This window comes from Juglans regia, chromosome 6 (assembly GCF_001411555.2).
Source record: "Juglans regia cultivar Chandler chromosome 6, Walnut 2.0, whole genome shotgun sequence".
Taxonomy (NCBI): Eukaryota; Viridiplantae; Streptophyta; class Magnoliopsida; order Fagales; family Juglandaceae; genus Juglans; species Juglans regia.
This window is the reverse complement of record NC_049906.1, coordinates 2,810,898-2,825,015: the sequence shown is the minus strand read 5'-3', so window position 1 is coordinate 2,825,015 and position 14,118 is coordinate 2,810,898. Positions and strand designations below refer to the sequence as shown.

Genomic DNA, 14,118 nt, shown 5'->3' with positions numbered 1-14,118 from the left:
TCAAAAGAAAGGATATGCATGCATGCTGTTATCTTCCTCAAAATTCTTGCTGTCGGACAATGTTCCAAAGGTTCATACACCATAATCATGCGCACACGCTTCCATGATTAAATGGGAAGGCTGGGGCTTTCTCTACCTAAGTTTGTCTCCTCAGTTTGACTACTCATGCATTTTAATTTTTTTTTTTAAATTAATTAATAATTAAGAAAGTGACTATTAGTTTATTAATATTTTTTTAATATTTAAACATATTTAAAAAATGTTTAAAAGAAAAAAAAAATGCAATTTGCAATAGGGCACACCCGGAAAAATCTAGGTGGCACAGTAACACTACCCTTCTCAATATCATTATTGTTATTATTATTTTATAACAGAGAACTCAGATACGCCTGCAGATCAAGATCATACGTACGTACTATGCTTGCGCAGCTAGATAAATAAGAGGATATGAAGCTCCAAATCAGGTTACACTGAGAAGTGTGAGTTTCTTGAGGTGAAAATGGAACACCACTGGTAAGAATGACAACTCTATTTTCAGTACATGTATGGATTTAAGCTGCAGCACTGCTCATAATGCGGTAGCTTTCAAGTCAAATAACGTTAAATTTGATTACCATCACCAGAAAGAACATGTTTTCTTCTTGTTTTTGCTACAACATGCAGTTTGCTCCAGCAAATCTGTAGATGGAGAAACCAACGATTACAGAGAAATGGCTGATTTCAGATGCGGGAAATACCGAAGATACACGTGCTTGGGGTAGTAACAAACATGGACGATGGCGCAGATTCTTTATGAGTAACTTTCTGGGCATTTATATCAACGATAATACGATGAGAAAATAGTTTCAGATATCAAACACGAAAAAATGGAATAAATACAGTAAATAAAACATAGCTGAATAATCAGCCATATAATGTATAAATAGAGAAATCTAGATATTACGTTTAAAAAAACGAACGTAATAGACTAATAATATAAGCATGAGAGCAGCCAGTCAAGTCAGTTGAAGCATCATGCTTAAGCGATAGCTGACTTAATTGTCTCCATCTCTGTGGGACGCCACAATGTCTTCTGAACACAGAGCAATCCCTTATTGTCTTCTGAATAAATTAATCTGATCTCCCACTTTAAAGATTTAACCATTTTCTCGACTTCATCTACGGTTTCACCATCGTCCCGTATGATCAGCTTTCCTTCTGGCCTAAGGATCCTATCAACCTCTGCAAACACTGCCGCTAAGTTGCACCTGTGACCAGAAAATTGGCATTTGACCAGATAAATCGAAGGACGTCTGTTTTGAAGAATAAAACATCGAATGCAGTACGAAAAATAACAAACCTCCTTTTAAGAGTTGAGAAGAGATAGTCTGCATGGAGAAGATCGTAAGATCTGGGATAGGTATTAAATGATTCACACCAGTCGTGATATATTCCGAATAAACCACGCTCATATATTATTGGGAGTGTGTCCGGAGAGTCAATCGGGACCACATTCATAACCCACACTTTCAAGTCCTTTAGTGCCGCAGCAAACCTAGAAGAAATATTCATTGTGTAAAGCTTATCAAAAAACAGAAAACGAAAGAAAACATGAATGAAAATGAACCTGCAATCTTCTTACTACACTAGAAGAAGGAAATGTCATTGATTTATTTTGATAAGAGGGAAATCTCATAACCATAGGAATGAAATGCAATAATAGGATGCTGAAAGAGTATTCCCATCATTTAACCCACGCTGACCACATTCAGTTCAAATTGATGGGTAATGATCAGATAATGGCGCCAAAAGGAATTCACTCTTTTACAAGTGCCTGCCAAGGATATTACTTTCATGGAAATAAAGTATTCAAGAAAATTACGATGCTTACCCTCCATATACAGCTCTCATGTCCATAACATTTCTCACGGAAGACCAATTGATTCCCATCCCATTCAAATATGACTTGGAAACAACATTTCTCCAGTGTTTGTAGTCAGCAGTGAAATCCTCCAGAGCACCTTTGCGATAGACTCCAACCTGAGAATTCAACCAGTAAGGTGCTTTCTCCAACCTTCGTGGCCATTGCTCAGGCCAGCGAGACCCCCTCTCTGATGCATTGATTGGCACTTTGTGCATGCATGCTTGCATCGGTACATTCCTAAGAAACAACAAGTATTCGCTAGTAAGCATTCTTGTAGAGCCTTTTAAATGTGAGGTGCTTCTGTAGCAAAGTGAAGCAATTCTGGAGCTAGGAAGTTGCCAAGATAAAGAAGAAACTATATGAATAAAGATAAAATCATTTTTGAAGGTAAAATCATCCGCGCTTCAGTGATTTCCTAATCCTATTCTCCTGTTTTCAACTTTTCCCATAACCAAAATAAGGAAATTGCATATTTATCCCATAATATAATATATGTTTAAATCATGAAACTACAATTTCTAGCACTCCTGTGACAGTGTATGTAAATTAAATAATCATCTCATAATATAGAGAGCAAGAAAAACTAAAAATGCCCTTAATTCCTATTTTTTTTCAGTTAAGTGTATGCGATTATGTATGTACTACCGTGTAACTAGGTTCAGTTTTTCTATACCCTGTGTACTTGGCTTTGCCTTGCTACTTGTCTCAATAAAATTTCTTATTCAGCAAAAAAAATTATGTATGTACTACCATAGCTTGTTTGAATTCAATGTTTATGGTGCATCTGTATCTCAATGTTTGTTTGGGTTCTTTTTTTTTTTAATCCTTTTGAGCCCTTTATCAATGAAGGATATTACATATTGATCCATTGTCCTCAAATGCTAAGTAAATGACACTTTACTCATAAGAACCTTCCCTTGGGGAGGAGAACGTCAGCTGGAAATCCCTGCTAATACCCTGTAGGCTTCAATTAATATCCAGGATATATCCAAGCATACTAATGGTTAAACTTCCCTTGAGAAACCATTCTAGTTAACCAGAAGTGGTCTGCAAAAATGACATGGCCACGTACTCCTAAAAAGTAGAATTGATTCTGATTTGTGAAGGTAAGAGCATGGAGGTACAGCAACAATAACGCCTCATATGATCTGATATGCACCAGGGATCTATAGAACGTCACAACCTGATTTATTAGATATAAATTGCCTTTTATATCACATGTGATTTGTAATTTCGTTCTGTGGTAATAAGCATTAATATCTATGGCAAGACATGTTGATGGGGTCACAAAATAGCATTTGAAATATGAATGCCACTACGTATAGAAAAATTATTTTCATGTAAAGTACTATCCCTGCATAAATTAAGAGAAAACATATAAGTTGAGCCTTTGGCTCTCTCATAAAAAACACTACCATGATAATACCAATATGTAAAACTATGGGGTAAAGAGGATATACCAGGCAGCATTAGGATCATCAGATTCTTTGCATATGGGAGGCACATTTTGCGGCCTCTTTTCATAGCACTCGTTGGAAGTTGGTTTTCTGTATATTGCTGCTTTCACTCCATCCAATTTGTCCTCTCCAATCACCACCAGATCCCAGCACATTGACTTTGTTAGCTCAGACATTGCTGCCATCAATTACCACATAAAATAAAATAAAATAAAATAGAAAGGAATCTAAGAGTCAATCCCAAAGCCCATTTTCTTGAGAGAAACCTGCATTGTAAAGAAATTATTCTACCTTTCCAAATGCCCGAGTCTTCAGGATTCTTCCGATAAACTGGAGTAGCAGACCAGACAAAGTAACCACCAGGTCGCAAGACGCGATTCAGTTCCAAAAGAAGTTTACCACCTATGATGTACCTAAAATTTTATTTCTAGGCAAGAAAAAAAATTGAACTGGGAAGAGAAGAGAAAAGCAAATGAGAAAGCAAACATTACCTTCAATGTGCCATGGGACCCTACAGCGTGCACAGTGCACAACATCAAATACACCACTAGGGAAGGTAAGTCTTTTAGTTCCCATAACTGACGATATGGCAGGGATTCCTCGTTCAAGTGCAAACTGTACTTGAGCTTCGTGCTCATCTTTGGGAGCAAAAGACATTGCAAGAACATCTCTTTCGAAAAGAAAACCTCCAAAGCTAGCCACTCCACACCCAACATCTAATATCACACGGCTTCTTTTCCCCCATGCAATGGCAGGAAGTGACTGCATTGTCAATACCAATATCCCCCATGCATTGTCAGGAAAAAAAAAAGTCTCAGCAACAGATTATGCTCTGGAAACTAAAACACAAAACCAGGACACCCTAGCTGGGTATACAAACAGCATACACCTAGTTACATAATAAGGAGCTAGAAAGTGATACAAGAAAATCATTGAAGCAAGCTCTATCAAGTACACAAGAGGATGCCCAAAGAAATAAAGTATGGAAGAAGAAACCTCTTAGCTCATCCGAAGAACACTCCTTATCTTCAAAGCTTCAACCATTCCTTTCAATCCATAAACACCACATGATAAATAGAGGAATCATCCTCCATACATCCTCAATATGTGAATTGGTCCTACATCTTTGCCAACATGCAAAAAAATCAACCATCCTCTTGGGCATTACCCAAGCAATGCCCGATCTATTAAAGATTTGCACCCATAACATTCTTGTCACCTCACGGTGAAGTAAAAGATAATCTACCAACTCCCCACTCTTCTTACACATATAACACCAATCCATTACAATGAGGCCCCTCTTTCTCAAATTATCCAACATTAAAATTTTCTCAAAAGATGTTGTCCAGCCAAAGAAAGCAATCTTGGGTGGCACCTTACTTTTCCAAATAGGCACAAGGGAATGAAGTATGATTTTGGCATGACAAGACCTTATACAATGATTGTACAGAAAACTTCCTACTCCCCTGTCTTCACCCATGGCATCCTGTTCGCCACATAATTACCAAAATTCAATGAATACAATAAACTGTGAAAATCAGAAATAACTCCAATTTCCCAATCATGAGCAGCTCTACAGAAATAAACATTCCACGCGGGGGAACCACTAGAACAAACCAACAATTCAGACACTGAAGCCTCCTGATTAAGAGCCAACCGAAAGAAAGAGGGAAACATGGTCTTAAGAGCTGAATCACCACACCAAAAGACATGCCAAAAACTGACCCTAGATCCATCACCAACCACGAACCTAATAAAACGATCAAAATCCTCCCATTGATTTCTAATATTCTTCCACAAATGAACATCATGCGCACTTCTCAGTTCTCACTTCTCAGTTCTCTCATACTTCAACTCAATAATAATCTTCCATAAAGACTCCACTTCCTTATGGTCCCTCCATAACCATTTCCTGAGTGCCTTATTAAAAATCTTCATATTTCGAATTCCCAACCCTCCACTAGAAATCGGTGTAAATATCTTATTCCACTTGACCAAGTAAAACTTAGTCTCCTCTCCAATTCCTCCCCACAAGAAAGCTCAGAAATTATGCTCAATTCGATTAGCCACACTTGCTGGCAATGGAAAATGAGATAAAAAAAAAAATGTGGGAAGATTAAAAATTGTACTCTTAATAAGAGGGGTTCTTCCCCTTTTGACAAGCACAACCTTTTCCATCCAACCAATCTCCTCTCAATTTTCTCCACAAACCCATCCCATATAGTCTTAGCCTTGAAGGAGGCCACAAGTGGAAGACCCAAGTATTTCATTGGCAACAAAGAAACCTTACAGCCCAAAATACTTGCCAACCTTCTAATATTCCTAACATAACCTACCGGCATCATCTTGGATTTCCCAAGGTTCACCATAAGTTCAGAAACAGCTTCAAAACAAATCAAAAGAGCCTTCAATGCCTAAATGTGACCCAGATCCTTATCACAAAATAATGGTGTCATCTGCAAAAGGAAGATGGGAAACATTAATAAAACCATTGTTAGGGCTTCCCACATAAAAGCCAAAAAGAAATCCCGCACCAACCGCAGCATCCAGCATTCGACTGAGCGCATCCATAACAATCACAAAGAGAAAAGGGTGGATCGGCTCCCCTTGTCTCAACCATGTGTGCTGTTAAAAAAACCAGCAAGGGGTTCCATTAACCAAGACGGGAAACTGAGCCATAGTTACACAATGTTTAATCCACACATGCCATCTATCCCCAAATCACATCTCTCAAGTAAACAAAAGAGGAAATCCCAATTTTCATGGTCATATACCTTCTCCATATCCAACTTATATAAAATACCTGGCACTCATTCTCAATCTACTCTCCAACCATTCATTTGCTCCAAACATTCATTTGCAATAAGAACCAAATCAAGAATTTTTCACCCCTTAACATAAGCATTTTAAGGTTTCAAAATTATCTTCTCCATGACTTTTTAATACGGTTAGCAAGTACTTTAAATGTAATCTTGTACACCCCATTTACAAGGCTAATATGACAAAAATCTTTGACATCCATCTCCACTGCCCTTTTAGGAATGAGCGCTAACAATGTTGTATTGAGACATTTCTCAAACTTTATATAAGAAAAGAATTCATGAAAATCACTCATAATGTCGCCCTTCACAACATCCCAACAGTCCTGAAAAAATGCCATAGAGAAACTATCCGGCCCAGGGGCTTTGTCTCTAGCCATCCCTTCAACCACAAGGTGCACCTCATCCTCCTCAAATGGTCTCCCCAACCAACTTGCACTTGGAAAATGAAATGACTCAAAAGTCAGCCCATCAGATTTTGGCCTCCACAAGTGGTGTTCCGAGAGAAGTGTTTCATAATAATGAACTACAAGCTTCTTAGGGCCTATTTGGGAAGTCAATTGTTCTCATACTACTTCATTACTATTCACAAACTATTTCACTATTATTTACAGATATTCTGAGATATTTTTAGTATCCAAACGATCCCTTAATATCAGAATGATCATCAATAACACGACCGTCAAAATGGAGCATCTCAATAGCATCAATCTCCTTATTTCAACCAAACAGCCCAAGATTTCTGCCTCCACGAAATCTCCTCCAACAAAATCAGGTTTTCAAGTTCAGCTGTCACTGAAACGTTTACTACTCAACTCCTCCTCCAATAAAACCCTAATCTCAGCCCTCTCATCCAACCTATGCAACTCCTCAAAGAGGGACTTCCTTTGACTATCAACATTCCAAAAACTTCCACATTCCACTTCTTCAAATCATTCTTTGAAGATTTAAGCTTATTTGCCAATATAACACTTGGGGTACCAATAAATTGGTACGAAGACCACCATTGTCTCATCATATCCACAAAACCTTCAGCTTTTAACCATATATTTTCAAACTTGAAATACCTACTACCCCCATGAATACCCCACAATCCAATATGATAGGAAATGATCCGAACAGACTCTAAGCATTGTTTTTAGGCAGCACTCTGGAAAATGAGCCTCTCAAGGAGGGGAAACAAGAAATCTGTCCAACCTTGACCAAACTTGGTTGTTGGACCAAGTGAAAGCACCCTCCACCAGCGGCAAATCCAATAACTCCATATCAAAATTCAAATCAGAAAATCCCACCATAGCTGTATTTAACCAATACTCCCCCGGCCACTCACTCGGAAACCGAGCAACATTGAAATCTCGTCCCACATAATCCTTCTACTATTATCCAAATTAGGCCTGTAAACGCCCGTGAAAGCCCATTCAACCCATCTTCCACATTCTTGAAAAGACAAGCCACCGAGAATTCCCTAATACACTCCTCTAGAAGTTCCACAATCCTCTTGTCCCACATCACAATAATAGCACTAGAAGCCCCGTTCAAAGCAAGGAATACCCACCCCACATAAAGGCATCTCCATAGACTTCTGACAATTCTCCTATCAACCAACTATAACTTTGTTTCCTATAAGCAAATAATATCAACCATCCATTGGCGAAATAAATTTTTAACACAGAGGCGCTTGTTGCGGTTTTTTTTTCTATAAGTAAGAAAATTTTATTAATCACATAATTAGGCATAGTCCAAATACACAAGAAGTATACAAGAGGTGATCCTAATTACAAGCTAAGTGCTGTGAAAATCAGCATAAAAGTCATTAAGGCTAGTCTCATTCAATACAATAGCTGAAGCCCAAAGTAACAATGTATGATTAAAAAAAGTCCCTAAACCCTTCCATCGACCGCTCCCTGTTATCAAAGCATCGACCGTTCCTTTCATTCCAAGTACACCACATTAGACATAAAGGCACCATCTTCCAAATAGCAGCCATTTGATGATTACCCTAAATTCCTCTCTAGCATAACAATAAGTCGACCGCCTTCCTAGACATTTTTTTTTTATAAGTAAAAATATTGTATATATCAAAAGGAGAAACCAAGTACACTAAATATATACAAGAAAACACCTTGCCTAAAATGACCCAATAAGCCCCTAATGACCCAAAAAGCCCATAAAAAAACCAACTCAAAGTACATCAGACCCGACCCCAATCTCTTGTTTCCCGTAGAACTAAAACTCTACCCGAACACCAACCCCAACACCTTGATTCCCGTCTTCACAATGCCTTGCCTTTAGACTTCCCTCTAGTTGAACTACCACCCTTAGTGTCGTAGTTGATTGCCGAAAAAAGACGCTATAACTCCCTGCTTTTCTTGAAGCTTGATTTGGATTCAAGTGTGCAGCTTGCCTCGATCGCAGTAATTAGTTCGTTAAATTGGTCTTCACATCCTCCATGTGAAATTCCCACGAACTGCTAAATCTCGTTAACTTTAGGCAAAATCCAATCCGCTATTGGAGGAAGAGAGACCAGGGGAGCCACAATATCCCCATCAAACTGCACTCCCGGTTCTAGACATTCCTCTACACAAGGCACCAGCGCCAAACCCAATGGTTCTCCAGTAACTCCATTGGTTCTCTCCAATGGTATCGGAGTCCCCATTGGAGATTCTGGGGTGATAGCAAGTCTCTTCACCTTTGGGGTGATAGTGGATCCTACATCTCCTTCAGACCTCAGCAGTACACCCTTTTCCTTCAACTCTGACGAGGGAGCCATAGTTTCTTCAAAGACTAAGGGTATAATACCGACTATCGATCTATCCTGTGTTACATGAGACGAATGACATTCCATTACTAATGTCTCTACGCCAATACCCGATGTAGACCCCACTTCAAATAACCCAGATTTCCTTTTGTCCCGCCATACTCTCTTGGATATGGTTATAGGAACAGGGCCGAATCCGATCTTCCGTTTTCTTTTTTCTAAGTTTAAAGGATTCGGGCCTATCATGTTTCTTACCACCCTGTTGCCTCCAGCTGAAAGCTGGTCTATTTTCGAAGACAAGAAAGTTATCGCTGCCTTCAACTCGACAAGTTGGGTTTCTATCTCCTTTAGAGAATTGTGCCTCTCGACAAGCTGGTCCTGAGGCATGATTGGCAGAATGGCCGGTGAATTTAGGGGCTTGTTGGGTCATCATGGGAGGGAATGACCGGTGAACTAATATGAGTTAAGCCCCAAGCCGGAGGAGCCACCACCTGACTTGAAAATACTAGCAAAACCACCGGCGAAAACTCAGGAGAATACTTCGGCATAACTTTCGGCAATTGTATACTTATCCTACGGGCAGAATCGATAGGCGAACTTTTCTATGTTAACCCCAGCGTCGAAGGAGCCATCGCCGGTGGTAGGCTAAGGTTGTTTGAGTTAGAGCCCGAGAAAGGCCCGATAGCATTCTTCATTGCCACACCGACACAGGCAAGGAAGTCTTCTTAGAAATCGACTCGATTTTTTTCTCCTTTATCTAAAACATTGGGTTTGGGCCCCTTATCACAGCCCACTGGATTCTCAAACAACCCTTTAGAAATACAACCTTTCTTTTTGTCAACCCCTTTGTTAAAACTCAAGCCCACTACCCAAAGATCATCATTTTCCAGCCCCTCCGTCCTAGACTTACGGCCCACAAGTTCCCCCAAGCCCATCACCTTATCAAGCCTCAACAGAATACTGTTGATCCTCTCTTTATTTTCAATCAGTTCTTACTTCACCTCCACCAGTGACCCTTCCTCTACCCAACCTGACGATCCTCCCTCGGAAACACCAATGCCACCTATTGAGACGATAATTTGATTGGGAATGTCACTAGACTTCACTACTCTGCCACCTACCTTTGTCACTACATTGCCCCAAGAGTCCTTAGAAACCCTCATTTGATCCCTCGGGAGCTAAATGACTGGAGAAGACATCAATTTCAACAACACCGCCTTAGAAGACCCTTCAGTGCCCAACAACATCGACTTGGAAGGAACTCAATCCCCGCCGCGAGCCTGAACTTTATCTCCATAATCAAATCTTCCTCTTATTGGTGATCGAAACAGAGGATTCCGCATAACCTAAATCCTTAATCATTTCAACAAAACTCCTCCATCCCTTCCCGTCGATGCCCTCAAGTATGACAATGAAGTCATTCCTGCCGCCATCACCATACTATGCAATCACCAAATAACACCCATAAAATTTTTTTTTGATAAGTAAAATAAGTATATATTCATCCAAAAAGTGTCAATTACAAAGAAAAGTTCTACTGCTCCCATCCTAACTAGGTGGGAACATTAGAAACTAGAAACTCATGAAATTCCATGCCATTAAAGTCCACCCATAAAATTAACACAATATTGTGCTCGAAAAGCTCGGTTCCCTTCAGGCAATGTCTTGTGGAAATCACAATCTCTTGAATCAACACAAGCAGCAATTGTCTTCTCTAACCATCTCGTCGTCACCTTGCATATGATAACAAATTTTTTCACTTTCCTATACTTCTTTCCGTGATACGCAACAACCCTTCCTTAACCACTGAAAATGTGAATATCTTCAAGTCCACCAAAACACTTTTCTCAAACACCATACCAACAAGACAAAAAAATGCCCAGGCCGAAAAGAGAATGCAAAAGAACAGGAAAGAAAGAAAGAAAAATGTAGGGAGAAAAGAAACAAAAGAGAAGAGGAGACAAAAATGTAACTGCAATTAACGGGAAGATTTAGGAATATGCAACAGAAATAAGAAGACAACACGAAGTCATGAGAGAGAGAAGAGAAAATAAGGAGAAATTCTCCCAAAACTCTTTTTGTCTAGATGTAGGTTCAGAATTTCTCTTGACTACTCTTGACCTCACTCACGGAAAAGTAGAATATTTCCAATGATTTTCTTTTTATAAGTAGATTATCCTTGATGAATGTCCAAGATAAAAGAAGCCAGATAGTGTCAAGGTTATATAAAATTGGTGTCACATGACAAAACAAAGAACTATCACATGCATAGGAAAGTGAAGCAGATGACAAGGACAAGTTGCAAGAATGGAAAATAAGTGCAGAGGCTAGTGCATTTGATAGAATCAACAGAGTTTCATCCAGTTAGAAATAAGAAAAAAAATCAAATTAAAATAATCCCAGTAAGCTCAAAGAGGCCACATAAGGATCTTCCAAAATTCTCGCTACAAAGACATTAAGAAATCTCATGGTGTTTTGACCTATCAGGAAACCCAAAAAAGGGCCTTTTTAACTTTCTGTTTTCATTCAGCTGAAGCTAATAGAGAATTTGTAGTTCTTTTAGCAAATATGCACATGCATAGAAATAAGAATTGCAATAGTGAATTCTCATGTGTAGTGTACAACAAAAGACATATAAAGCTCCGGGTCATGTTTAAAGCCTCCTCTTGTTAAGCGTCTTGAGAAACAAAGAACTGAACTAGTTTAAAGTCACCTAAAAAAATAGGGGAGCTACTAAGGATGCTTAAACAGAATGCAAACAAATAGGTCCATGTTTGCACCAAGACAGTTGCATTCAGATCCATGAGATGAGATACAAAGTACCTCATTCACAATATATCAAAATTATTTCTACCTCCCTAATGTTTTTTATACACTTATATTACATGCTTTTATGAAATTACATTTAACAAAATAACTGTTGTTCATAAGACGCAGGTGGAGCATAAAATAAAAGCAAAAAGGCTCACTTTTTGAATGAAATCGATGTAGTGAAGAGCACCATTTATGAACTGAGTTCCACCACCAGGAAAAGTGAGGTATTCACCGGTAATTTTAACCCAATTTTGGTGCCCCTTAACCACTGCAAGCTTTGTGTGGGGAACGTTGTAATACCATATCTGCATTAGGAACCAGAACAACACATCTCAACATCAAGTAAACTTGATTTTTCATCAATGCATCATATGTGTTATAATACCTTTCCTCTGCTTTCCGGCCACTTAATTGGCTGCCTATATCCTTTAGGTAGAGGAACAAGACATGTTGGAGCTTCATCAGGGCAATGCCTTTCTCGATGTTCAAAGTGGCTCATACTTGGCAGCTTTCTAATAGCTTGCCAATTGTCAAGGCAAGGGATGTAGTCTGGCCCAGCAGTTACATTACAAAGTTTCCATCTGCAGTCACTGTCATCCTTAGTTATTGAAGATTGTTGTGATTCCTTTTCATTCTCGGACTCTATTGCTTGGGTTGACCAAGCCCCATTTTGAGTGTTAGTTTCATTCAAAATTTCAGACTGAGCACCAGCAGGTAAAAGCTCATCTGAGCCCTGATTTTTTTCCTGGATTTCCTTGTTATTCTCAGCAGCATCCTTTTCGACGGTCTCACCAAGCACTTCATCTACCTGCTTTGGTCCATCTTGACTCTCGTCTGTGTTAATTTTATTTTCACCCTCAACCAAGTCTGATTCATTGTTACCCTGTCTCTCCTCTAAGCCTGTCTGCTCACTGTCAGAGCTCTCCTTTGTAGCCACTTCCTCCTGATTTTCCTCGGCAACATTCCCAGACTCCCTTTCGATTATGTTTTGGTCATTTCTTGTGTTGCTATCTTCTTTTGTAGAATCCTCAGGCAAACCACCTGAATTGTCGAATTGCCTAGAACCCTTTTCAGTCACCACTTGATTTACGGCTTGCTCTGAAGTCAAGTCCGAATTCTGAGTTGGAACAATGGACGACATTAAAGTCCAAATCCCAACTAAACAAAATGCAACGAAAACCACTATAGATATGGTTGAACAGTAACTTGAAGACTTCCTCCCATCGACTCGAGAATATTTCACCTGAGCCATGTTTTCTAGGGGCAGATATCCGCTATTATATACACCTGGAAGGGAAATATCAAAAATCAGTAAACGCACACCTCCCAAATTCGAATTCCGTTTAACCAGTCATCGTTTTGAAATGTGACATGTGGTTCTTCATCCTGATTCTGTCACCCCAGCCATACTGATTGATGCAACTCATTTTAATTTAAGTGACTTTCCATTTGATATGGTAAGTCATTTATAATGCGCTACATTAGCCAACATGACTGGGATAACAAATTCTGACTGAAGAGTCGCATTGCTCTTTGGTAATATATAATATTCAACTCTCTTTTTTCATTGGTGAGTACTTTTCTGGATACATAAGCTTAATATAAATCATATGATTTTATTCTTACTGAATTCACAGGCCTAAAACGGTAACTTCAAATTCAACAATAGAACCACTGTCAGTGAATTTTCACCATTCAAGTTGAATACGATAACTCCAAATTACTACTACAGAGAAAACAATAACTTCTGAAGCATAAATTGTAACCCGAAAGATGAACTCAGAGAAACAAGCTCAGGCAAAAAAATTATCAAGCACTATATTACCTAAAAGCAAAAAGCTCACAACTTTGACAAATGAGAGCAATACCCATTACAGTAGGAATCGACCTATAAGTATAAAGAAGGCGGAACCATCGAAGTTCAATATAATATCTCAAAATCACTACTCAAACAATAACCTCTGAAACACGGAGTATAATTAGAAAGTTGAACATAGAAAAATTATCTCGAGCACTATATTACACAAGTGTAAATTCTGAAATATAAAGCAAAAATATCAATGAACGAGGACGCATACAACTGTGTTGGCTATCACGCTCTGTAAAATAATGTGATAAAATTATCAGGGAAGGAAGATTGAGAAAAGGACTTTTTGATCTGTACCCCTTTTTACTTTCCGTGGTCTGAGTGAAGAGATCGGGGATCTCGGGTCTACTGTTTTTCTCTATTGTTCTCTTCGTGCAAAGACTATGAAGAGCGTGAGTGAACCCAGAAGCAGACTTGCCATTGTTGCCAAGTGCAGAGAACTGGGGTCATTTTATGGACGACAGCTCCCGTCAATTTCGGTTTTTAATTTTTAATTTTCT

At 38.9% G+C, this 14,118-nt stretch overlaps 1 protein-coding gene across 2 annotated transcripts; it reads right to left on the bottom strand.

Annotated features, from left to right (window-relative positions):
- Positions 1–794: 794 nt before the first annotated feature.
- On the bottom strand, positions 795–14,117 carry LOC109010898 (probable methyltransferase PMT25). 2 transcript variants are annotated; one of them, XM_035690982.1, is made up of 9 exons: positions 13,830–14,117; positions 12,137–13,038; positions 11,907–12,056; positions 3,852–4,122; positions 3,652–3,762; positions 3,364–3,538; positions 1,871–2,140; positions 1,340–1,534; positions 795–1,247 (listed from the first exon to the last, which is right to left on the bottom strand). In XM_035690982.1, the coding sequence occupies exons 2-9, from the start codon at positions 13,001–13,003 to the stop codon at positions 1,019–1,021; spliced, it is 2,268 nt and encodes a 755-aa protein (XP_035546875.1). In that variant the 5' UTR covers positions 13,004–13,038; positions 13,830–14,117; the 3' UTR covers positions 795–1,018. The 2 variants fall into 2 exon arrangements, with proteins under 2 accessions (XP_035546875.1, XP_018847397.1); XM_018991852.2 differs by having other exon boundaries at positions 13,916–14,117.
- Between the last annotated feature and the right edge of the window lies 1 nt (position 14,118).